This window comes from Adiantum capillus-veneris, chromosome 1 (genome assembly GCF_014529385.1).
Source record: "Adiantum capillus-veneris isolate H3 chromosome 1, ASM1452938v2, whole genome shotgun sequence".
In the NCBI taxonomy this organism is placed as follows: Eukaryota; Viridiplantae; Streptophyta; class Polypodiopsida; order Polypodiales; family Pteridaceae; genus Adiantum; species Adiantum capillus-veneris.
The window spans coordinates 113,557,749-113,582,833 of NC_140931.1; the positions used below are offsets into that span (position 1 = coordinate 113,557,749).

At 41.4% G+C, this 25,085-nt stretch overlaps 1 protein-coding gene across 1 annotated transcript; it reads right to left on the minus strand.

Annotated features, from left to right (window-relative positions):
• Positions 1-1,140: 1,140 nt before the first annotated feature.
• Positions 1,141-20,196, minus strand: LOC147465376 (uncharacterized). The gene is made up of 2 exons (XM_086511604.1): positions 19,181-20,196; positions 1,141-2,112 (listed from the first exon to the last, which is right to left on the minus strand). The coding sequence occupies exons 1-2, from the start codon at positions 19,183-19,185 to the stop codon at positions 1,308-1,310; spliced, it is 810 nt and encodes a 269-aa protein (XP_086367730.1). The 5' UTR covers positions 19,186-20,196; the 3' UTR covers positions 1,141-1,307.
• Between the last annotated feature and the right edge of the window lie 4,889 nt (positions 20,197-25,085).

A 25,085-nucleotide genomic window follows, 5' to 3' on the forward strand; every position in this document is an offset into this window, starting at 1 on the left:
TCTAACCCTCAAGAAGAGCATACCTCTACCACACCTCCACCTGTTGATCTTGAAAATCAAGAGTCTTTTATGCATGATAGACAAACAGATCACAGCACATTAGAAGAAAATTTAGGTGCAATGGATCCCTCAACACTGGAGACACAAGAGTCTCAAATAGAAGAAGAACAAGAGAAGATTGTCCAGGATTTCAATACTGGACAAGACAACCCCGATGGCAGGCAAACCCAATATGGACCCTTGCTAGACATCCCTATGATTGTTTCAGTAATAACCTATATTAAAGGATATGAAAGTCAACCTATTGTCTAACTACTTATTTGTTTTACAAAATGTTTGCAGAGACTGATTATTTTGGATGTCAACAAATTGTTGGTGTTTCGGGAGCCGTATGATCCCCACGCAAAAAATATCAACATGCGCAACTTCAGGATGTGCGATCGCAGATGTATTATGCATCCAGGAACTAAGGGATTTATACAGTTTTTACTTCCAAGGTTCCAGGTTTCCATATGGTCCTCTATGCTACAGAGAAACCTCAATCCCCTTGTAAATATGGTTGCAATGTAGCGGGAATCAAACGTTCGCAATTTGATTTTTTGTATTCGGTTGAAGGAGTGTGTTTACATTGAAGGCAACTACAAACCTACCAAACCAAATGTATTGCTATTCTATAAAACCTTTTTTCCAAATCCATGTCCCACATGATGATATCAACACTTTGTTGATAGATGACACACCCCATAAGGGCTTGCTAAATCCACTGGGCACCACTCTCTCCCCACCCTCATTTGAAGGTCATGAGCATGACTTTTATCTTGATCCCTTATCTCGAGAATTTGTATTTCAGTCCATTAACTGTTTCAAAATTTTTATTTACAAATACTCTCCAAAATGCTAGCTATCTAGATTAATATGATTCTTTGTGCTTCTTAATGTGGTGCCATGTAAATGTGTGTGTGTGTGTGTGTGTGTGTGTGTGTGTGTGTGTCTGTTTGAGAGAGAGAGAGAGAGAGAGAGAGAGAGAGAGAGAGAGAGAGAGAGAGAGAGAGAGAGATTTTACATAACTCTACACATGTTGTTCAAAATATACAATTATCACACTACCAGCTAACAAAGGGACATAAGTAGTGAGTCAGACCTCATCTTACAATTGAAATAAAGATATAACCAAATTGTGGGAATCATCTCATAACCAAATTGCAAGAAACGTTGGAATTGAAGTCATGAATATAGATTCATTCAAGTTACATTGGCATGATTTGGACTCGGCCAGTTAGTTTTCTATAAACAATCTCCTTTTTCCATCATTGCATTACTTTGCGTCCACCAATTAAGAAATTGAACAGTGAGGGCTCGTTCTCCACGGACTTGTCCACGATATCGTGCTGAAGTTGCATAAGATTGCATTGCTCTCTTATTGTGACCACTATCACAAGGTTGAGCTCTTTGTTGAATACCTCCACATCTATGACACCAATGTCCTCCAGGCCTGCTGACTCTTGATCAATAAGAATAGATTTAGAGTAGCCTGCAACAATCTGAGAGCGTTGGTACCAGAAGGAGATGAGAAGGGATTGTGTGCCGATCATGTACTTGGCCACCAAAATGTCCAGTGCAACCTCGCAATGTATGTTGTCCACCTCTTTAACATACCACCCTCTATCAAGAAGCTTGTCACAGAAGCAAGCATCTAGAGATTTACATACCAGCATTGTCTTTGCAACATGTATGTGGCAGGAGTGAAATAGTTCCACAAATAAACTTATAGGACAAAAAGTAGCAATCTTTACCAATTTAGTGCGTACTGAATTTTGTAGGGACCTCTGCACATCCCTAAACAGCGTGCTTCTGTGAGCCTCACACACGGTGGTATCCGAGACTGGCCAGTCAATACAGCTCCAATTGGTAGGGAGAGGGAGTTTAACTAGATTACCTTTTTTTTTTTTGGTTGAGCTGGTAGAAATGCCATAGAAGAAAATTCCCTCATCTGCAAGACTCTTGCTAGTTCTTCCATCATATTGTAAAACACCAATGTCAGCGTGGGTTACAGAGATGAGACCTATAATACACTCCAAGGCTCCCATTCCTCGTATGATGAAGGATAGACATCTACAATTGTAACAAAAAAATGTAAGACACCTAGTCTAACTACTGAAACGAATGAAGAACTTATGAGAAATAGATCTTTCTCTGTTAATATTGTTCTACCTCTTCAAAAGAAAAAACAAATAAAGAGAACAACAAGGTCTAAAAGTAAGATTAGAGATGGAAAGCTATGAACACACTCACAGTTGCATCGAGGATGATAAGCCAATGAGACATCTCCGCCATTAGCAATCACATCGGAGTGACTATAGACATGTTGTACCAAAACTTCCTTAACTATTTTCTTGCCCACCTCCACTTTGAAATCTAGCACTCGTGCTTTCCATGCTAAATGAAATAGATTTGTTGTTGAGGATCTTTTTCTCCTTCTTGGTTGCATAAGAACCCAAGACCCTTTGTATATTGTCTGTTGTTGCCATTGACTATCTATATTAATTGAGTTTGAGATAGTGATAGAGCTTATGGTGCTACTTGGCCTCCTTGGGAGACTAATGGCAAGGCTTTCTGGGGAGAGAGCACAACAACCCCTTGAGCTATTAGGGTGGGAAGAAGAAGAAGAAGAAACCATGGCTCTTTCTGCGTGGTAGAAGAAAGCATGAACTTGCTTCCAATGGAGGGAAATTCAGTTTTGAACGCTTGTTATGGATCGAGAGCTTTTGGTGATAGGAGAATGATATAGTATTGTAGTTGTCTTTCAGTTCCATAACTACATACATACCATGGGCCCACATATATAGATACCTTCAATGCCATAAAAATGAGGTTTTACCTCATGTTCTTCTCTTTCTTTTGCATTTTTTGATTTATTTCTTTCTATTTCTATGTTATGTTGGCTTGTTGTTCATTGGATGCGCCTCCTTTTCTCTCTCCTCAATAAGGCCCTCCAAATGACCTCCCAAATTCCCTAATGCCTTTCATCTAAGAGTTCCACCTCATATGCCATGCATTAGGACATGTGACTTGAGGCTACACTCTCATAGTGTTTTATAAGCACACAACTCATTCTACAAATGATGCATCTTATCAATCTACCTATTTTGTATAATTTGCATTTTGATTGCTTATGTCATTTTTAAATTAGCACTTTAACTTAGTATTTAAATTATTAATGCAAAAAATCATTATCGGCCTTGATTTGAGCCTTACAAGTGGTATCAGAGTGCTATTGTGAGGCTCATTATAATTATTATTAGCATTATCATTTATTGTAAATATATTACCTTTAAAGGGTCTATCTTAGAGATAATTTAGGTGTCCTTTTTCATGCAAGTTAAGTGTAAAGTCTGTGCCTCATACACTTCACACATAACCATGCGCTTTTAATAAGACTAAAAGCCATTTATCTTTATAAGCTTTTTTTTGTTTTATTTTTCTTTCTCATTATCATCTTTGTAAAGCTTCAAATTGTGTCACTTTTTCTCTCTCGTGCCTTTCCCATTGCATATCTGCTTTCTTCTCCTTGAATATCACACACACACACACACACACACAAACATCTAATGAACCTCAATTCATATGCTTAACAAGCTCTCCATCTTTCCTCTGTCTATCTTCAAACAACTCGGCATCCTCACAAGCGTTGTGGTCAAATCTCCAAAGCCGCCAGCCTTGCTTGCCTCCCATCTAATCTAATCTAATCGAATAGCGCTACCAAGCTCCGCTCGCCATCATCAAGCGTTTTATCACCACTAAGCCCCTTGTACTCCTACATGTATTTCTTGTTGCCAATAAGCGTTGCCCATACTGTTTCTTGGCGGCATCACCATCATCTTGCCTTCTTGGAACCTCTCCTAAGAATTTGAGCTACCAATTCTCTACTCTTGCTTACATCAGTGCTACTAAGTGATGCACCAAACTACCACCTCAATGCCCCATATTGTCCTACCAAGACAATCTCTCAAGTTTCAACCCCTTGTTGCAGCTACCGACTCCATTTTTCCTCGCTCGGACTGGCCTGGTTACCTGCCTCATAACCATTGCTCACCCAGTGGCCCATGCTACTCTAGCTTGGGAGTCATTCGTTTCACGCCAACCTAGCTCGTCCATATTGTCATCGACTGTTGGACGAGAAGCGACTCGCACACCCATGAAGTGCATGCAAACACTACCTAGATCAACATAATGTCAATCGAGGACACATATGACATGATAGGCACACGGAGGAAATCTCTTAAGCTTGTCAGGCTGAGACCATCCTACACATACAACACTCTGGAAGGCCAACTAAACCACAATCAAGAACCTCATTGCTCTCAACTACACCACCTAGCCACATACACACATACGGAAGGTAACTCACCTAATCATGCCAGATTCATACGAAACTTAAGGAACACCATCCCCTCACTAGGATACACCTGTCCCTAAGCTTCTACACTCAAAACCCTCACTCAAAACCCATATGCGGAAAAGGCGTAGGATGATAGAGCAGAATTTTGAAAGTGCCCAAAACTGAAATTTATGAGTACCTATGTGTAGCTTATGTTGCCACGATTCTATAGACTACTAGCACACAGAAAATACACATCGTTTGATACACTTATGACCACAAACAGCTCGTAGATGCGTAGGCGCGTGCGCTTCGTCTCGCGTGGAATGCTTGGCGTCGTCGCGTAGCTCACCTCGAGCCTATAGCAATGGTGCAGTCGGATCTCCAATGTGTTGAGAGAGCCGGGCGTAGCGAGAGGATGAAGCTCACGCTCACTCTCTTTCTCTCTCACACACAGTAGACGGCAGCGCTCAATTTTGATTATGATTAAAAGTCTTTTTACAAAATGACCTATGTACCTTATATACTAAGGCTACCTTAGGTTTAACCAAAAATGGGGTTGAAAGGGTCAAATGGGTTTGTATTTACAATCTGGAAGAGCCGTTGCATCCCGGCTTCTAAAAGTAGAATAACTACTCATTACAAATGACGTTTATAGCCATAATCCGCAGCATTTCATAACTCGCAAAAGATAAGACTTTGGTACGAAACTTGAGTTATGTTGTGTTGTTGACCCAACGGTCAACATTCCCCCCTTCCGCGTTCATGTCGTCCCCGACATGACCTGATTGTTGATGGCAATGTGGTCTTTGCTAGCGTTTTGTTGTTGGAAAGAAAGTATAGACTATAGCCTTTGCAGTAGCTTGTCTTGTTCGTCCAATCCGATGTACATAGTCTTCACATGATTCAGGATAATCATAATTGATGACGAACTTTATGTCTTTCACATCCATGCTCCAAGCTGCAGCATCTGTTTTTGTCATTATAGGTCTACTGCCAGATCTAAATTCAAAAAGAACCCAATGTCGTTGAACTTGACTCTTATCATCATGGATAGATAAAGCTCCACCCATCATTTGCTCCAACAAATCTGTCAATTCGGATTATTTGTGATTCTCAGAAACAACTTCTACAATCTGTAGAATTGAGTGATTGGCTTTCTGATCTTGTGAGCCAATGACAACTTTGTAAGGATTTTGTAGAAATCGTATGGCTAAACCCATAAATTCTTTAGGCCAAGTTGCACTCCAATGCAAAGTCTGTCTGTCAGGCCGAATCCAGGATTTAATTATTTTAATTTGAGGTTCAAAACCCTGCCGAGCATTCGATGCGCATTATCAAGGACAAGCTTTTGAGATCCTCTGATTACCCTTATGTCTGCTCTTCTTCATTGGGGACTTCTTTGTTCCTGTGCAATCATGTTGTTAGTGTTGTCTGCATCTGTGTCATTGTAGGCCATTCTTCGACTCGCCATTGAGGAGAAGTATGCTATGATCTGAAATTGGTGCTCCAATTCATTTGTCAATTGATTTGAGTAGCATTTCCTTATTGTTGATGTAGAAGGAATATGTACAAGAAGATGGTGATAGGTGTCTTTAGATTAGGGTCTAAAACCTGGATGACCAAAGGGAAAAAAACCCGGTGGGAAAAAAATGCCTTTGGTATACGCTCTTATTGTAGTTGAGCAGTTGAACGTGAAGTACATGTTCATGAAAGGTGAGTGCTTGGGTGAAACACGGAAAGAGTGCCTGATGCAACTGCCAATTATGGGACACTCTATATGCATATGAGAAATTTGTCAACAAAAGCATGCAATGTGAAAGAAGGAGATGATGGGTGTTTCGAGGAATAAATGTAGCACATGTGACATCAAAAGATGTCTCAATAGCTTCCACCTTTCCAAGAAGGGTTTTCGATGTAGAAGTTTCTCCACTCGTACCTCACTGTGCGCAGTACGTGAGTGTCTTTTGGACCTTCTCCTTCACTTCACCAGACGTAAGTACTTAGACTTCGATTCTTTTGCTCACCTATACCAGCATGAGCGACACAACGTAAATATGCTCACCTCTTCCAGCTTGAGCAGTACCTAGAATAGCTAAGACGCTTAGACCACAGAGATTATTACTTGAAGCTTTGGGACTAATACCTCACTCATTTTGTGGCTTAGCTACTCGACTCTAACTTGTATGACTTGTCGGTTGCATGTTGACACTGCTTTGTGACAAGTTCTTCGGCTGTTGTAGTGGCTGCTGAGACATACTTCGTGAAGTTTCATCGTTTTCCTGTACCTTCATTTCTTTGTAGTGCTCAAGCCTCTCGTCAGTCTTTTCTTCATGTGGATTATGGATTTTTTTAATTTTTTTCTTAATAATAAACAAAGAAAATCTTAAAAAAACTCAACAAAAGAAAAATCATTCAAATAGAAATCTAAATGCTATGTACACTATACACATGTCCCTAGGGGCTCATATATGGATTTTGTCCCCATAGTCCTCTGTAACACTACTATGAGGGCATATACTCTAAATTTCGTCAAAAAATTATCACAATAAAACGCAAAAATTCAATGCATCTTACAAAACATTGCCCTCTAATAGTCATAATGTTAGGTCCGCATTCAGAATGCCTCCCCCCTTCCTATTTGGAGTCATCCTTCCTATTTGGAGTCATCCTTTACGACAGGGTATCGCAAAGGGTATGTGTTGTGCTTGGGCAATTAAAAGTTGTGCCTATGCAGGCCTTGTAATGTAGCCCTATTATGCATACACAGTCAATGCATGGAAAAGATTTATGTTGTGCAAGATGTGGGTATAAGCAATTTTCTTATTGGAATTTGTTGGCGAGGCTTCCTATTCTAAGCAATGTAATGGTCCTTGAAGCTCCTGTATCGTTGCTTGATTGAAGCGACTTGCTCTCTTCTAACTGTACTGTAATCGTAGGAAGAATTGTAAGAATTCAAGCGGCGATGCACTGACAGCAGTTTTGTTGTTCTTCTTTGGGACCCATTTCGTTGCGATTATTGGCTGTTTTGTTGTTGACTCTCGTTTGGGAACCCATACTTGCCCGTGCTTCGTTTGTGTTTGAAGAGACTTCTTTGGGATCCACCTTTTTGTTGTGTGAGTCGACAGTGGTCTTTGATTCGGCCCTTGTACGCTTGGTTGGTGACGGGATTCAGGCTTTGAAAATTGATAATGTGGTTGTTTTGGAATCCAAATGAATTCCTGACTTTTTTGTGCTTGAATCAACTTCTTTGGAGCCCAAACCTGAGTTGTGAAAGCTTGCGACTTTGTGATATTCTTACCCGTTCGTGCACTCTTTCCTTGTTTTTGTTTTGGTGTTGGATCTTGTGATTTGTCATTAGAGATCTTTGTCTTCTTGATCCATATCTGTTTTTGGCCGATTTGGCTTTTTGGTATCCAGATTTGTCGAGCGTTTTGGGTTTGACTTGTTGTCCTGTTCTTTTGACCCATCATGGTTGTTGCTGAAGGTGTTGGTGATAGTGATGGCCTGAGTTGATGATAGGGGATGTCGTAAGATTCATCACTATCGCTACTATCCTCAGCAAGATTGACTTCTTGTACTTTCCCTTGATTTTTTGGCTGGTAGTGGAAAGTTACTGTCTGTTTGCTCGTGGGTGGTAGTTTCTTGGAGGACTTTTCTAGCCCATTGATTAGAGCATTATTAGCTCGTTGCTTTGGTCGTATTCCTCCTAGCTGAGTCTTTGCCTCCTTATTAGGAGCCATGTATGAGGATGCTTGTGGTGGTTGTGTCTTCATCGAGGACTTTGGAATCCACTTTTGATGCACTTTATTCGTGTAGCGATGACATTGATTCCTGCGTCGTTGATCTTCTTGAAGCTCGAAGTGTTCTACAGAGTCATAGAACTCGTCGTCTTCTTCATCTTTTGATTCTCCACATTTCTTTGTTTGCTCCTTATTTCGAGATCTTGTTGATGTCTGGATCTCTTCTTTTCCTGGATTACACTCACTGCAAAATAAGGAACGACATCATAGCCAATTTCATCACAAAACTTTGTTGTGGGAGCATCCTTTACGGCGCACACGTCCAGAGTAGCCAAGATGCGTTCCAATCCAAAAGGCTCTAACTCTTCTTCAGGAAATGGTTCTGGGATATAGTCCTTATCCTCTATAACCCACTCTAGGATACATTCCTCACGTTTCAAGCTACCACATTGTGAAGCTCCACACATCCACAGTTCTTTAGGCTTACCTAACTAAGCTGGAAGTTCTGATCCTGCTACTGTGGCAGAATCAAACTCCTCAATCGGTGTTCTCATCACATCCCTATAGCTATGGTCCCTCAAGTTTATCTTTGTTATGGTTTCCATATGTCTCAGGTATATATGGTCATAACCCCAATCTTGGACCATTTTCAATTGTCGCATGAATGGTCTTCCCAGAATGATGTCATAGTTGTTCTTCTTGCCAAAGTCAACAACAGCAAAAGTGTGTTCATATTCAATGCCACAAGAAGTAACAAGTACTTTTTCTAGCAGTCCTATGGGCTTTTCTTTGTGTCCGTCTGCAAGCTGCAGGGTCATTCATGTGGATATCAAGGCAGGTTTTCCCCATTTTTTCCAAACCTCTTTGGTTGCAATGGCCACACCAGCTCCACTGTCAAGTATTGCCATGGTTTTTACACCATTGAATTCCATAGGAAGGGTGGTGTTTCCATCTTCTCCCTCGTAATACTCGCCTACCTTGTTTAATGGCATTGGCCTAGTATTTAGTTGAGGCATTTCAAGCTCTTTGATTCCTTCCTCGATTTGAGTCATTGGGGTTTTTACACCAAATTCTCTAGACATTTACCCACATTAGCCCACATGTTTGGTCTTATTTTGAGCAACTCCGCTGGTAGATAGAATATCTACTAGCCCCTTTGAATCAATGGCCTTGTTGGGAGACAGTCTCTTTGATGGGACTGCAACCACATCTGACTTGGTCTTGTACTCTCCCATGTAGGACGGTAGTGTTCTTAGCGAATGGGGTTGACTATCCATAGATTGTACAGATCCTTTGTCGTCCCAACACGATTGCATGTCTAGATTCATTTGAGATCCAGTCTCAAATTCCTCTATTGGTGGTAGAAACACTCCTCGTTCATCACCAGTCTTGTCTACTCGTCTTCTCAGGTCATCGGCTTCATTGACCTCTCTGACTTGTTTCCACAAATCGTCAAGACCATCTACCTCTTTACAATCCTCAGGTATAGCTTGGTGAAATCCCTCGGAAGAGTTATCCGTGGTATTCAGTACTATCCTTGGTTCTAATGCTGGGTCTTTGAGGTTTGGTCTGTGCTCATGACTAGAATTTGGCTCTTTTAGTTCCTGGTTTGGTGGGATTACTTGTGTAGGCATGACACGAATCACATCCTCAGGTTTTGCAACTGGTGGTTCTAGTAAAGCTTGGGCTATTTGAATCATTTTATGGCACATTTCAAACCTTTGCTTTTCTAGTTCCGTATAGGGATATATCATCCACCAGCGTTCTTGGGTTTGGTTGTTTTTGAGCCTCGCATCATAAGCTTTCAAGAGGGCATCTAATGTCTCATTAACCTTCTCTACTAACACAGATCCTCCTGAACTAGCACTTCTCAATTTCTCATCCGTGGATGGGTCTTCTAGAGGTTTAACCATCTGTGTAAGAGAAGGTGCCTCCTTTTCCTCATGTTGTTTTATCTTCTCCTCGGCTTCGGTAAGCTTCTCAGCTAGGGATTTTTGCTCTCGTTCCCTGCGTGCTTTCATCCTAGTCTTTCTAGCTTTACAACTATTTAGTTTGCTCTTGGTTTTCTGACTAGGTGCGTCTGTCTTTGGTCCATCATCTGTCTTTGGACTCATGTCACTTTCCTTGTTCTTTGTCTCTGAATTCTCATCGGCTTTCTTTTGAGCTTGTGCTCTCGTAACCACTTGAACTGGTACAACATTTTCATTTTCTGAGCTACTAGGGAGTTGAAAAATCCCTGATACATTTGTCGTGATTTTCCTGATTTGGTTTGGTTTTTCTTGGGCAATCGGGGATCAAGTGAGTGATGCCACACTCAAGACAATAGGCATTTACTTCAGTGATCTCCGTATGAGGACATTGTTTGACCAAGTGGTTGTCACGACTTTTGTGACAATCTGTCTGTGGTTGAGGAGATTCTTTTAGCATTTCCTCTTGGCTATAAGCAATCTTTGACCTAGATAAGCCGCTATTTGCAATGAATCTCAATGTCCTTTCATCCATTTCATACCTTCTTTCTTTCAACTGAAACCCAGGAGGTGGAGGTTGTACTGGCCTCACCACTCCATGTGTTTCTCTCACATTTTGTTGCTCCGAAGGGTAGTACTCACTTTGGTTGCTATACCACATTGTAGCTAGTACTGGCGTTGGTTTATTTGATGCTTCCATCATTGGCATGTATCTCATGTCTACCTGCATTCTAGCACTGGCAGCGGAGGTTGTTGTCCTAAGACAAGCTGTGGCCTTAAAACTCCTACTGGTCTTGGCGCATTCCCCGTAATGTATCTAGGTGGAGTAGGTGCTTCTGGAATAGGTTGTACATACCTCTCCCTAGCATTTTCCATGCTATAATAGCACTCTTCCTCCGTATGGTTCGTCCATTTTCTCTCAATTTCACACCACTTCGGCTCTCCCGAATCAGACCTTACAAGAGGAATGAACCCCTTGACCAAGTCATCGATAAGCTTTTCTTGATCAATAGGTGTCGTTGGCTTGGCAATGGACTCACTTATCTGTGAAACACTGTGCTGAGAGGATGTGTCATCTCCTTGACTCTTTAAGTCCTTTTCTTTGTATGCCTCACAGTTATCCACTAGATAAAGAGCTTCTTTGATCAACTCGTTTAGCGTCATCCTCCTTATCATATGCAGATCCTTCTGAAGGCCCGCATGTCTCATTCCCTAGATAAAGATCAGCATCAATCGTGCTTACGTTGGTAATTCCGCTCTCGGACAGAGCTTAACATATCTCTTGATCCGTAATGATGCTTTGCGTATTGATTCATCCTCTTTCTGTTTGACTCTATGGATTTGCGAGACCGTGTTGTGAGCAATGCCTTTTGGCGAGAATTCTTTAATAAACTCCTCAAACAACTCATCTAGGGTCTCAAAATCCCATTTTTCCACCGAGTTGAACCATGTAGCTGCATCATCTTCTAGAGTCAATCCAAATCCTGCAAACTATGTCGCAAAATCTGAAACTTCCTCTGCTCTAATCACTCTTTTAAAAGCCGTTACGTGATCTCTCGGATCTTTATCTCCGGAGTATTTTCTGTTTACCCATTTCTGGACTTGGGATGGTCTATCTCATCGATTGTCTACAAGTCTAACCAGAGACTCTCCCAATCCTTCTCTCGTTATCGCTCTTGAAGGGAATCCTGGTGGCTCGCTTCTTGGAACTCCTATAGGAATTCTCGTGTTTGGTGGAGGCATTTGTGGTCCTTCATTGACCAAATATCCACCTCTTTCTAGTACAGTCTATGGATTTGTGCTTTCTACAACTCTGTATTCTCGTCCATACTTGTCGACAACTATAGATCTCCATTGACAGTCGACTCCGTATGTGTAGACATATAAGAGCTTGTAATCCGTTATCTCTTTTAGGTATGGATCTGAGCACCTATAAAGATTGACCTCATTGTCATCAATGTATCTATATAGTCCTTCACTCTCATGACCAATAATCCAAACTCTCTGAACAAGATGGGTCTTTATCAATTGCAAGTTTGGAAGATCCATTGTGGGAGGATATTCCTCTATCATCGGGATCTGCAAGCTTGTGTAAGCTGCGTTTGAATCTAGGGTAGACATGATTTCTGGGCTTAAGAGCTTTTGGTTGGTTCAAGTAGACTTAGTCCACTGTGTTCAAGTGCTTTGGTTAGGGAAAAGTCAAAACTATGTCCAAAACCGCAATCGTTTCGTCAGAATTCTCGCAAATTGTCGCTTTTAGACACCCCTGACTTCCGGATGAATTTTGAGGCCTCAAACGATGTTTTTTTCAAAGTTGAACTAAATGATTGCCGTTGGCATCATTTAGTTCAAGTTTTTCTCTAAGATCTGTACCTCTAAGATCTGTACAGCCGCTCTCAGGCTACGTTTTGATATAAAAACTTTTCCGATCCGATATCGTTTGTGAAAGTTATGGCCAAAACAGTGAAATGCAGTTTAGACTGGTCAAAATGAGTCCAAATTCAATTTTGAAAAAAGATTTGGGATCTCTGTGACACTGTGAACACTTCTATCTAGTCAAAATTACAGTTGGACCCTAAAACTGGCCTAGAGACATCCTACGCGTAGGATGTCTATATGCTCAGAATTTAACAAAATTTGGTCCAGAGACTCCCCTTAAGTCCAGCAACACAATGTATGCTCAGAATTTCATTTGGATTTAAAAATGGCCTTGAGACATCCTACGCGTAGGATGTCTTTTTGCTTAGAATGACTTGAAATTTTCACCCCAACTTCTCCTTCATGTGCTGATCACAGTGGTGTGCTCATAAATTGGTTTGGAGTCCTAAATCAAGCTAGAGACATCCTATGCGTAGGATGTCTTTTTGCTCTGTTTCAGCTCAGACTTGCACTGTAGCTTCCCCTTGATGTGCTTAACTCACAGCTATTTTTACTTTTTGATTCTGACACCTATAGGTTGGTCAAATGATCAAGAATGTGTTCCAAAAGCCTGATGTCTGTCCTGATGAATTCCTAAGTCAAATCAACTCCAAATTGGACCAAATTTGACTAAGAGGCTTGCCTAAGGCTATACAACACCCTGCTATGTCCACAGTTTGAATTTGGCCTCTAAATCATGCCTTAGACATCCTACGTGTAGGATGTCTAACTGCTCAGAATTGCCCCAAATTTGAACCAAAGACTCTCCTTAAGGTGCTGATCACTGTGGTATGCTCAAAATTTTGTTTAGAGTCCAAAATCACACAGAAGACATCCTACGCCTAGGATGTCTTTTTGGCCTGTTTGACCCCAGACTTGTCCCACAGCTTCCCCTTGATGTCAGTAACCCAGTGGTATGCTTAGATTTTGGTTTGGATGTCAAAAGTCCCAAATTTTAGCTGTTCTTGCCTTTTTCAGTCAAAAATACTAAAGTCTGCTTAAAACCCAATTTTCTCACCCAAATGAGCTGAAAACTCTCACATGCACTCAAAACATCATGTATAACATGCACATGAAGTCACCCTATGGTTTGGTCTCAAAATTTATGCCTTGGGCACAATTTGGGTAGGATGTCTGGCAATTTTTGTCTTTTGGTCTTATCCTGTCAAGATATGGTCAAATTTCCACTTTCCAGGTGAAAATAGGGTAAAACCTACCTTCTGAACACACTGGTCAACTCAGAATTTTCCACCAGATCACCCTGTAGACATCCTACGCGTAGGATGTCTACTGCTGATTTTTTGAGACTGAAGTGTCCCTGATGCTTCCTTATGCTCTCAGCAAGTGCAAGTATGCTTCACAATTGCAAAAACATGCAAAAATCACTCAATTTAAACCTTTTCTGAAATTTTACGTTTTCTGACTCCGCCTTTTGGCTTTTGGTCAACAAAAATAGGGAAAAAAACCCAAGTCAATATGTTACTAGGGTAAAACCTACCCTCTGAACCCACTGGTGCAGTCAAAATTTTCAAATTTGGTCTCCAGAACCCCCTTGAGACATCCCACGCATAGGATGTCTATGTTTACAGAATTGCAGGTTTTCTTCACAGAACCCTTGCAAATGCTCTTTTATATGCACAACATCAATCAGTCATACAAAAATGTCCACAAAAGCTTGTTTAATGCATTTTTACCCTCAAAAGCACACTTTTCCGTGATTTCAAATGCAATCAAGCACTTTAGCAAATAATTCAATGCTGAATAGCTCTAGATCAGAATGGAATCACTTACCTAAAGCTACTCCTACAAATCATATGGGGTTTTGCATCTATGAGTAGAAAAACGCTTCACTGCCACACACGGACTAGTAAACGCTTTTATCACCTCACAAATCACTCGTCCACCACCAACTACTCTAATCCACAGATCCTAACTAAACCTATCTAGTCGCAGACCCTCGGCAAGACACACGCTTCCTGGCTATCCACTTGATCACGGAATATCCTCTTCCGGATCCACTTAAGAAAAATGCTTTCTTTAGCCGAAACTAAATCAAGCAACCATCACACGAGTGTTAGTAGGAAACCTACTTAGGTCCTTGTGTCCCCGGCAACGACGCCAATGTTGGACGAGAAGCGACTCGCACACCCATGAAGTGCATGCAAACACTACCTAGATCAACATAATGTCAATCGTGGACACATATGACATGATAGGCACACGGAGTAAATCTCTTAAGCTTGTCAGGCTGAGACCATCCTACACATACAACACTTTGGAAGGCCAACTAAACCACAATCAAGAACCTCACTGCTCTCAACTACACCACCTAGCCACATACACACATACGGAAGGTAACTCACCTAATCATGCCAGATTCATACGAAACTTAAGGAACACCATCCCCTCACTAGGATACACCTGTCCCTAAGCTTCTACACTCAAAACCCATATGCGCAAAACGCATAGGATGACAGAGCAGAATTTTGAAAGTTCCCGAAACTAAAATTTATGAGTACCTATGCGTAGCTTATGTCGCCACGATTCTATAGAGTACTAGCACGCAGAAAACAGACATCGTTTGATACACTTACAACCACAAATAGCTCGTAGATGCATCGGCGTGTGTGCTTCGTCTCGCGTGGAATGCTTAGCGTCGTCGTGTAGCTCACCTCGAGCCTACAGCAATGGTGCAATTGGATCTCCAATGTGTTGAGTGAGCCGGGCGTAGTGAGAGGATGAAGCTCACGCTCACTCTCTTTCTCTCTCACACACAGTAGTTGGCAGCGCCCAGTTTTGATTATGATTAAAGTCTTTTTACAAATTGACCTAGGTACCTTATATACTAAGGCTACCTTAGGTTTAACCAAAAATGGGGTTGAAAGGGTCAAATGGCTTTGTATTTACAATCTGGAAGTGCCATTGCACCTCGGCTTCTGAAAGTAGAATAACTACTCATTACAAATGACGTTTATAGCCATAATCTGCAGCATTTCATAACTCGCAAAAGATAAGACTTTGGTACGAAACTTGAGTTATGTTGTGTTGTTGACCCAGCGGTCAACATCGACCTATGAACCCCACCAAGTCACTGCCTTTTTTGGCTCTATGTTGTAGTAGCCATACGTGATTTCTCAATCAACATCTCACGTAATCTGGAATACTCTACACTATTCGCTGCTTGCAAATTTGTCATTCTATTTCGCACAAAATTATTTTTGGCAAGTTTTTTTCTTGGTAGTCGTTCTCACCATAGCTACAAGGGGGCATTTTCATTGATTCGCATAAAATTTGAGGCTCTTACACCTCCAACTCTTCACATTACCACTCCAAGTTCTACTTTAACAAGTAAATCACAAGCACAAACATTTTGAGTTGTGAGCGCCATCGCTCATGCATTGTTTAAAAGTTGTCTGAACCAATTTAACCTTGCAAAAGCAATGTATATTTATGTTTGTGCATAAGATTGTGAAACAACTATTATATGACAAATAAGGAGGATCACATTATGCTAAATATGAACAAACAATCCCTACATACTACATTACCCTCTACACTTGCATGATGTATCTGAATGTGAGAAGAAAATGATCTATCTAGTTTGAGAACCGTGTTTATGCATCCAAATGTGGACCCCATGCATCTAATCAAGGAAGCCTTGTATGAACCATGAACTGTTGAATCCATTGAGATCCAAGCATGATGTATCTTAGGAAATCCTAGGATGAAATCAGGTTTAAGGGGGCGATTGTTAGATTTAAGCCTACTTCCATCCTATGCCTATGTGAATTGTCCCTAATGCTTCTACTCTCACACACTATAGTGGGAAGCAACCCTACACTTTGCATGACTAGCTATGCACCACCTACATCCACTACCTCTCATCTAAGAACTCCACCTCCTATGCCATGTATTAGGACATGTAGCTTGAGGCTACACTCTCATAGTACTTTATAAGCACACAATCCATTGTACAAATGATGCATCTTATCAATCTACCTATTTTGTATTATTTTGCACTTTGATTGCTTACACCATTTTTAAATTAGCACTTTAACTTAATGTTTAAAATATGAATGCAACTAATCATTATCTACCTTGATTCGAGCCTTACAATGATGAGGTGGAAAATACCTTATACTTACCCAGAGGTTAAGTGCATATTTCAGCATGTAAGGATACATTATCAAATTCCCTTTGACTTGCTAATCATTAAAAATATAGATTAATGAAGATAAAGAAATTAAAGATGTTAACCCTGGTGTTGCCTTGGCAATCCAAACCCTTGGTTAGATTCAAGAAATAACTTATTGATTACCCAGTGCTCCTATAGACACTCCTAATGCTATAGAGGAAACTTGATCTCAAGTGGGAGTCTTATTCACAACTGGATATGCATGAGACTTGAAAGTCTATAACCTTGGGTTCTTGTGGATAGCTGTGACGTCTGCACTACTGTGCTCAACAATACACCATGGTATAGATAAGCCTATATGAGTTTAAGATCATAAAAAATGCAACTTGATCCTCGCATAAAAAATATGTAGTGCTAAAGTGATACCCAAAATATTGTTAATGGCAAAGATCTTGCTTGTCCATTGACGTTGATGGATACTCCAGTAGGTAGATATGTTCAATCTCAAGAACAATCACCCTTGGATTGAAACAATTGGATCTTAGCCCATTGGAAATAGATGGCTCCTAGCCTTTGTGGCTAGCTCTTAGCCCTTATGCCAATTTTAAATTAGTAAGTCTACTGACAATGAGTTATTAAATTTGTGGCATTGTTGCTACTTTCTTGTTGAGAGTCAGAGCACGCTGGCTCATGACTATGCACATCCAAAACATCTATCAAAATCCTACTTAGAAGGTTATCAGTAGTCCTTGAGAGAAAGAGGAAAGATAAAGAAAATGGTGGGTTTGAGGAACATTCCTTAAGTTACTATAGTGTGTATCCTTTGTGTATGCTATTGTGCATCCTATGCTTGGTTGGTATCTTATACTATAAGAACACAAAATTCTTCTTGTACAACACTCTTGCAGAGAATGGTAACATAAGTTACATCTTCATCCACCTACTTTGGATGTGATCGTAACTGTATCAGATTGACATACTCATGGCACTTCTCCCGTGAATGAAGTTTATTGGACTAAATGATTTTAAATATTCAATATCTTATTGTGCCCTTGTTGACAGAGTAATTATAGAGAAGCATAAACAATGACGAGGTGAAAGAAATTCCATTGTAGCAGCACGTCATGTATGCAAAGTAGAAACTTTAAATGCTAAGCCCTTGGCTACAATGATGGTCTCAATAGAGTGAGCCAACACCATAAGTTCCATGCACAATCTATACTGGTATGAATAAATCACTATTCAATGTTGCCAGATGTAAAATGTGAGCTTATATCCCTATATTACCAAATCCCCAAAACCTGTGTGTGTGCCAGTGTCCTTCAGTCCAAATCAATTGACACTACGTTGGCACCGTGTAGAAGCCTTGCTTTGCATTAAGTCTGTCAAAACCTTGTGCTTTGCACATGAGGCAATCATGTCCAAATTAAAGGTTGAAATATAAAGAAAATCAAGAAATTGTCTAACCTTGTCGCCCCGATATTGTTAGTTGTCTTGAGCTCCGAAAATATTGGCTCGCTTGAGGGTGGATTTCCGTTAGATTTCATTGTCCAACATTGAATTTTTCTCATATCTTAGGATTCTGAAGAATGTAAAGTTTTCATAAACCCCCTAGTGTGGTCTCATACCAACACTCAGGGAAATAACATGTAGACATATTGCAATGTCCCCCCAATAACATGTAGACATATTGCAATGTCCCCCCAAGTTCGTATGCTGATAGCATATTTTGAACATTGGAAGACTCAATCCAAGATGCTTAAATTGAAGTCTTGCTTCACATAAGTGCTTCTTTGCTTATAGCCAACATATGCTCTTGTTAGGTTTTATTAGTGTTGTCCTTGACAAGTTCTTGATGTGCCTTCATATCTGCCGAGACTTGAAGCACCACCCTTAGCTCAAGATTTGTATCACCATATGGTGTGTTTGACAATGTATAGACATAGAAGCCATGCTAGCAAAATTGAAAATCCAAAATGCGACATAAAGAGACTCTTGTCGGCTTCCCCATTTGTAATTAGTGGTCGGCCATGCCGAGCACCTTTGCCACCTTCTTCAAGCAAAGGTAGGTGGGAAGAAATGTACATGACAAGTAACAAGTTGTGCCTTAACTTGCCTTACTACAATTGGATGACTTACCAACTCGTGAACCCTGGCCTTTACATGATATTTTTCCTCTCTCGGGTGTGGCTCATATCCATTGCATGTCTTACGCAATTAATGGAAAATTCCATAGTGCACTTTGCTTTTGGAGTAGTTCCATCTTCCGGTAGCATACTGCACGCCATTAATGCAAAACTTCATAGTGCACTTTGCTTTTGGAGTAGCTCCCTCTTGCGGTAGCATACTGCCCCACTTTTTGCAAGACCGTGCATGATGCCATAATGACCGAACATATTCTTGACAAAGATAAAAATCAACGGCATACCTAATGAAGTGCGTACTTTGAATTTTTGTATTGTCATCATGAATTACCTAAGCAGACTGGCTGGTTGCATGCCAAGCACAATCTCAACAAAAATTAAATCCAACCGCATACCTCATTTATTCCTCGAATTGACTTGTAGTGTTGGCTACATGCTTGCTCTTTCGAGCTTCCATTTCATGGATCTCGATCTGGTGGCAGTTTGTACTCGGGTACACTTTCCTTCATTCCCCGATCTTGCCGCCCAAAAACAATGCTGGGCTTTGAGAATTTACTAAGCCTTGCTCCCCCAAAAACAGAGAATTCACTGTAGGATTTATGTTGGGCTTAACTCAATCCTCCTCGAATTTGCTTGATTGGCCCTTGAATAGGATTTACTGATGCAAATCTACTGTAACAGTACACTACAAGTAGAAGGTCGTGCCTTGCTTTGCGCTTTTCATGCCTTGAGGGCGATGCATTTTTCCATGACTGATGTACCGTTCTTGTGGGAAAAGCCTCTAGGGTGGCCTTGGGCACCATTAATGCACCCACTTAATCAAATTTATTTTAAAAAATGTGAATTAAACCCACATAGCGATGGTGGCCGTCCAACCAAGTCACACAAGGAAGGAGGAGTAGAGCAGGGCCGCGAGTTGCTTGACGTCCTTTCTTCCCTAAACGATAAACATTGATCATGATGGTTTGATCTTGTTGCACTACTCGGTCTATTCCCCAATGTATTAATTAATTAACCCCCGAGATTCTTGCCCGCTGCCCCTCCAAAAGGAAAAGTCTCTCTTTTCTCCTGTTCCCACGCACCAGTTGTCCTCCTCCTCCATCGTGTCTCTGCTCATAGCTTTGGTGACCTCCTAAACACAACGTGGCATTGCCATTCCCCATGTGGACCCCTCTACTTTGTTCGCTTCATCCCCAGCTCCGCTCACTCTGCTACGCCAATGCCCAATGGGAACATAGGTCATCCCCATGCTCATCGCCATGTCCTGCTTTCTTCCTAAGCTATGTGATGCAGTTAGCACGAGGCACAACATATTCAGACGTAGAACCGCCTTGCAGACAACGTGCACCATACGCCCCCTCATCCTCGTCTCCGTCTATTGCACACGGGGCCTCCCTATAGAGAACTTGGAGAGAAAGAGAGAAAGAGATAGAGAGAGAAAGAGAGAGACTGTCTCTGCGTTCTTATACTTTACTTTATGGTTCAGATTCTTCTTTTAAGTGTAAGGAAAACAAAGAAACCTTCCAAACATTTGTTTTAGCTTGCAAAAGAAATAATGCAAAAGAGTTATACCTTACTTTATGATTTTACTGGGATATACGTACTAGGTCTATTCACGTTTTGTTAATTAATTAGCGAGTAAGATTACGCACGAATCTTCTAAATCTAAAAGCAAAAGGACCTCCGGCTATGTTCACGCGTCCCATGAAGCCTTCTCTAGCTCGCACCCTTCGTCGGATGACGTCTCCATTCTCCTGCCCCACCTGCATCCTTCGACTCTTACTTGCTTTGCCACCAACGTAGGTTACCTCTGCCTTGACCCATGCACCATTGCACGTCTACGCTTTCTTGAGCCTCGCACCGTTGCAAGCTCAGCTCGCCACCCTTCTTGCCCCAAACGTACCTCCACTCGAGTCGTCACCCACCTCGAACCTACACTGCAATGCGCGTGAGAGAGCGACGTGCTTCCGAGAGCTAGACTCGCCTCGCCACACCTACACACATGCACACACATACAGATACACCCTCTCGTTCCATGCGCTGCATCTCTGCACTTGGCCGACCTCTATCTCTCCTCGTCGACGTGCTCCTCCTTTCCGTCCTCCCACCTGTACTCATGAGTAAAACCAACTACAAAAAGTTCTCATTTCTCTCTACACGTCATCTCTCTCTCTCTCTCTCTCTCTCTCTCTCTCTCTCTCCGCACGTGCCGTGCTCACCGTTTTTCTTCCTCTAAGCCATATCGGCATCTCCAGCGCGTTAAAACTAATGGGTTTAAAATTAGAGGGACATACTGGTTCAAATTCTCCTTTTAAGTCCACCGCTTCTTGCTTTTAATGTTTAATCTTTGTCTCAATCCCAAAGGAGTATTCTTCATACGAGACTTTTTCAAATCTCTTTCTAGCTCAGATATAGTCTCAACCAAGGATTTGACTTTTTGATTGCTGAAGAGATGATTTTGATTTAAAAAATCATTTTATCAATCAATCTTTAATTCAAAGTAATTGCGTGCTTTGATATCTCCAACAAATGGCAACAATAACCGTAAAAACCCTTTGTTCCATCTCCAGTAAATCTTGATCTTTTTTCGCATAAAACTTGTTTTTACCACCACGAAGCTTAAGGTAAACATGACAAAATATAGATTGTTATTAATTTTGCACAAACTATCACAAAGATACACGTCTACTTACAAATGATTTTTTACTTAATTTAGATTCATAGTGCTTTTTTTCCTTTCATAATTGTAATCTTTTCATTTTGCAATTCTCACATTATGTGGGATATTTCATAAATGTAACCTTATAATTTTTTTATTAAAAAAATCAAAATATCTTCTATTTTGAACTCCCCTAGTACACTATATTTTTAGAGATGTATCCTCGAATAGCACCCCCCCCCCCCCCCCCCCCCCCCCCCCCCCCTCCCTCCCCGCAGGCCCTCGAGGGATCACTCAAAAATATATAAAATAGCACATGAGTTCAATAGAAAGGGTTAATTTCTCTTATGAACTTATAGAAAATATGCATATAGAAGGATGTTTTAAACTAAAAGTGAAAATTTTGATATGTGAAAGATCTTTTTATTGAGAAAAGAGGTATATAAAGGGTCTTTAAATACATCAAAAAATGTAGAATAGGAGATTTTATAAATACCTCTTGAACACACGTGCTATACAAAATCTCTATATAATGATCCCTTAGAGCTCCCTCCCCCAAAACAACAACCCATAACACAATTCTGTACATCTCTCTTTGTCTCCACCTGCTCTCTCTCTCTCTCTCTATGTCTACTATCTTTTCACCTTTTTATTTATATCTCTCTCTCTATTTTCGTCTCTCCTCCTCTTTTTCTTCTCTTGCCTCTCTCTCTCTCTCTCTCTCTCTCTCTCTCTCTCCTATGTCTACTATCTGTCTACCCTTTTATTTATATATCTCTCTCTATTTTTGTCCCTCCTCCTCTTTTTTTCTTCTCTTGCCTCTCTCTCTCTCTCTCTCTCTCTCTCTCTCACACACACACACACACACACACACACACACACATTACAGTGTCTTTATCTCCCTCTCTCACTCTTACCTCTACCTATTTAAGAATTTCCATGCTCTTGTAGTGTGCACATGTGCTACGTTTGTTAAGTTTTTCAAATTGTTGTATGGACCTTAATCGAGAAACGTTTGCAATGAGTGACTTCTCCCATCTCTGTGGTACTCATTCATCCAAAACATGAGCCACGTTGCAAGTAATCTTCTTGGTCTACACACAATGTTGAAGCTTGAGAGACTTCACACCATCATCAACACTAGCTTGCCTGTGTACGTTAGTCATATCTAATCTCCCACACAAGACACACACACATATACACATAGAGTATTTTGTATTTTGATTATTAAATTTTGTTTTTAGTAGTTGATTCATGATATTCACTTTATGGTCATGGATGGTCAAACTTCATGGAAATTTGTATCTTTTATTCAACATACATATGACCATTTATTCTGTGGCCATATCTCTTTTCATAATGTATTATGTTAACATGTTTTGCCAAGTGTTCTTTTGTTAAAGGCACTTCTTTGGAGGGGATATTGTGTTTTATATATGTTGTGGTCAATTTGTGGTTTTCTTTGGCCAAACTTTGCATGCTACAGTTTTAAACGATCGGACCATCCGAACAATGTGCATGTGTGCGATACACAAACGGACAAAAATCGTTCGTAACCTAAATGATCGGAGAGCATGCGCACAAACCACACTTTTTTTTGTTCGTTACATCCTAGACACTTTTTGAATAAACCAAATGCCCGCATTAGTGCTCGAAAAAAACTTGACAAACCTACATATGTGAGCCAACAGAGGTAAATTGACAATGTTTGAAGGTTTTTACACCAAATTACACTATTTTTTTCAGAATTTAAAATTTAGATGGAAATTTCAAAATTTGTAGGTGGGATTACACTAAACCTAGGTTTTTTTCGAGCATTGGGGCCGCATGTGTGCATTGCATCTATGAGCCTAGTCGCGTGGGCCTGCTCATCAGATCTCCAGCCAGGTCATCCGGTTGATGCGACACGCCATCATTGGCTGCAAATCGTTGCTCAACTGCCTGAAGCGAGGGTTGAAAAAAGTAACTGTTGAATCAGCAAGGCAGCTGCTCTGTAAAATGGTTAATCTTGGTGTTCACGAGAGAATCTGAACAGCTTTCGATAGCATTAAATTGACGTGATTTAACACTCTCTCTCTAGTTTTACCTGTTGGTAACCGACTGACGAGCAGGCTCATGTGCACATGCGACCAGGCTCTATCTTTTCCCAACCCCTACCTTCCCCCCTATCTCTCGCTCTTCTACAAGAGGTTATATGCGCAACGATGGTGAGGGGGGTTTGATATATGGCGATCCGGGAATGCCGGATACCATTAGGGTTGGCCACAAATAAGGCGTAAAGTTGCCGTTGCCCATGTGTTCAAAAATTGCAGCATCGAAAAGGCTAGTACGGCATTTACAAAAGTAGTCAACCAAAAGATCCCTCCCGAGTCCCTCCCTGCCTCATATATTGTCAATGGTAGAGTAGAGCATACAGCTGTACAGCAAACACGAAAGATGGCAACGACCCATGCCATGGGCATGCAGGCTGCGCGCACTGCCAGTGTATGTGGTGTTATCATGTGCGTTTGGCTGCTGGATTGTACGATCGAGATCCGGGGGTCGATCTTGGAATTTATGGAGCAGCCCAGCGCTCACATGAAACTTGGAAGGATAAAGCAGGTGTCGCAGAATGTGGCACCTCCGTATAGCATTGCATTTTGCGCTAAAGATCATGCGCACCTTTTTGGAGGAGGAGCAGAGAGAGAGAGAGAGAGGGAGAGAGTTGAGAACGTGAGGCAAGCTTGAGCTGACTCGAGAACGCTTGTTCACAACGTCAGAGAGAGAGAGAGAGAGAGAGAGAGAGAGAGTAAACCCCCGTGTACGGCTAGGCAAGCTGCAGGAGGCTGGCATGCGTGTTTAGCATGTGTGAGAGAGAGAGAGAGAGAGAGTGTGTGTGTGTGTATAGACAAGGGTAGCCCATTTATGTATGTACTACGTAGACAAGGGTAGCCCATTTATGTATGCGCTACGTCGACTGCAGGATCTGATGGTTATTACAGGAGGCTGGCTGTCCAATGGCTCACGGCCTATCATGAGGGAAATGTAGCGAGTGATGGGATGCGTCGGAAAAGCTACCCAACAAAAGAAGCACATGCTGCATACATATATATATATATATAAGGCCTAAGCCTATCGACCCCTCACAGTCCCCTGTTGTGAGCCTTTTGCCCACATCTTTTCCCTTGCTTTTTCTGCTGCAGGGCAGTCAGGGTCCATGGAGATATATACACTTTGGTCATGCTGTCTTCCTGGCCTACATTGGCATTTTCTTATCAAATCACAGAGAGAGGCTTTTTAGAACTGCCAGCGCGGCGTAAAAATTTGCCTCCCCCAGCGCTACGGATTGGCTCAACGCAGGGGCCGAAAGACAGAGACTAGTGTCTTTTGTGTACAGTGACAGTGAGTCATGAGGCCTCAGGACTGATCAGCAGCTGGCACATTACGGCGGGCCCTTCTGTACGTCGAGCTGCTCAAGCCTCAGGACCCTCTCAGGGGGTTTACTTTCTGACCCTGCCTTTTTTTTCCTTTTTTTTTTGGCTTGGGGGGAGTGACATTGACATGCTCTAGCGATCCAGCGGTTAGAACTTATTAGCAGGTTCTGCGGCCCACCAGCTCCCAGGCTGGCCCTGATCAGCCCTCAGCCCTCGCACATGCTTGCT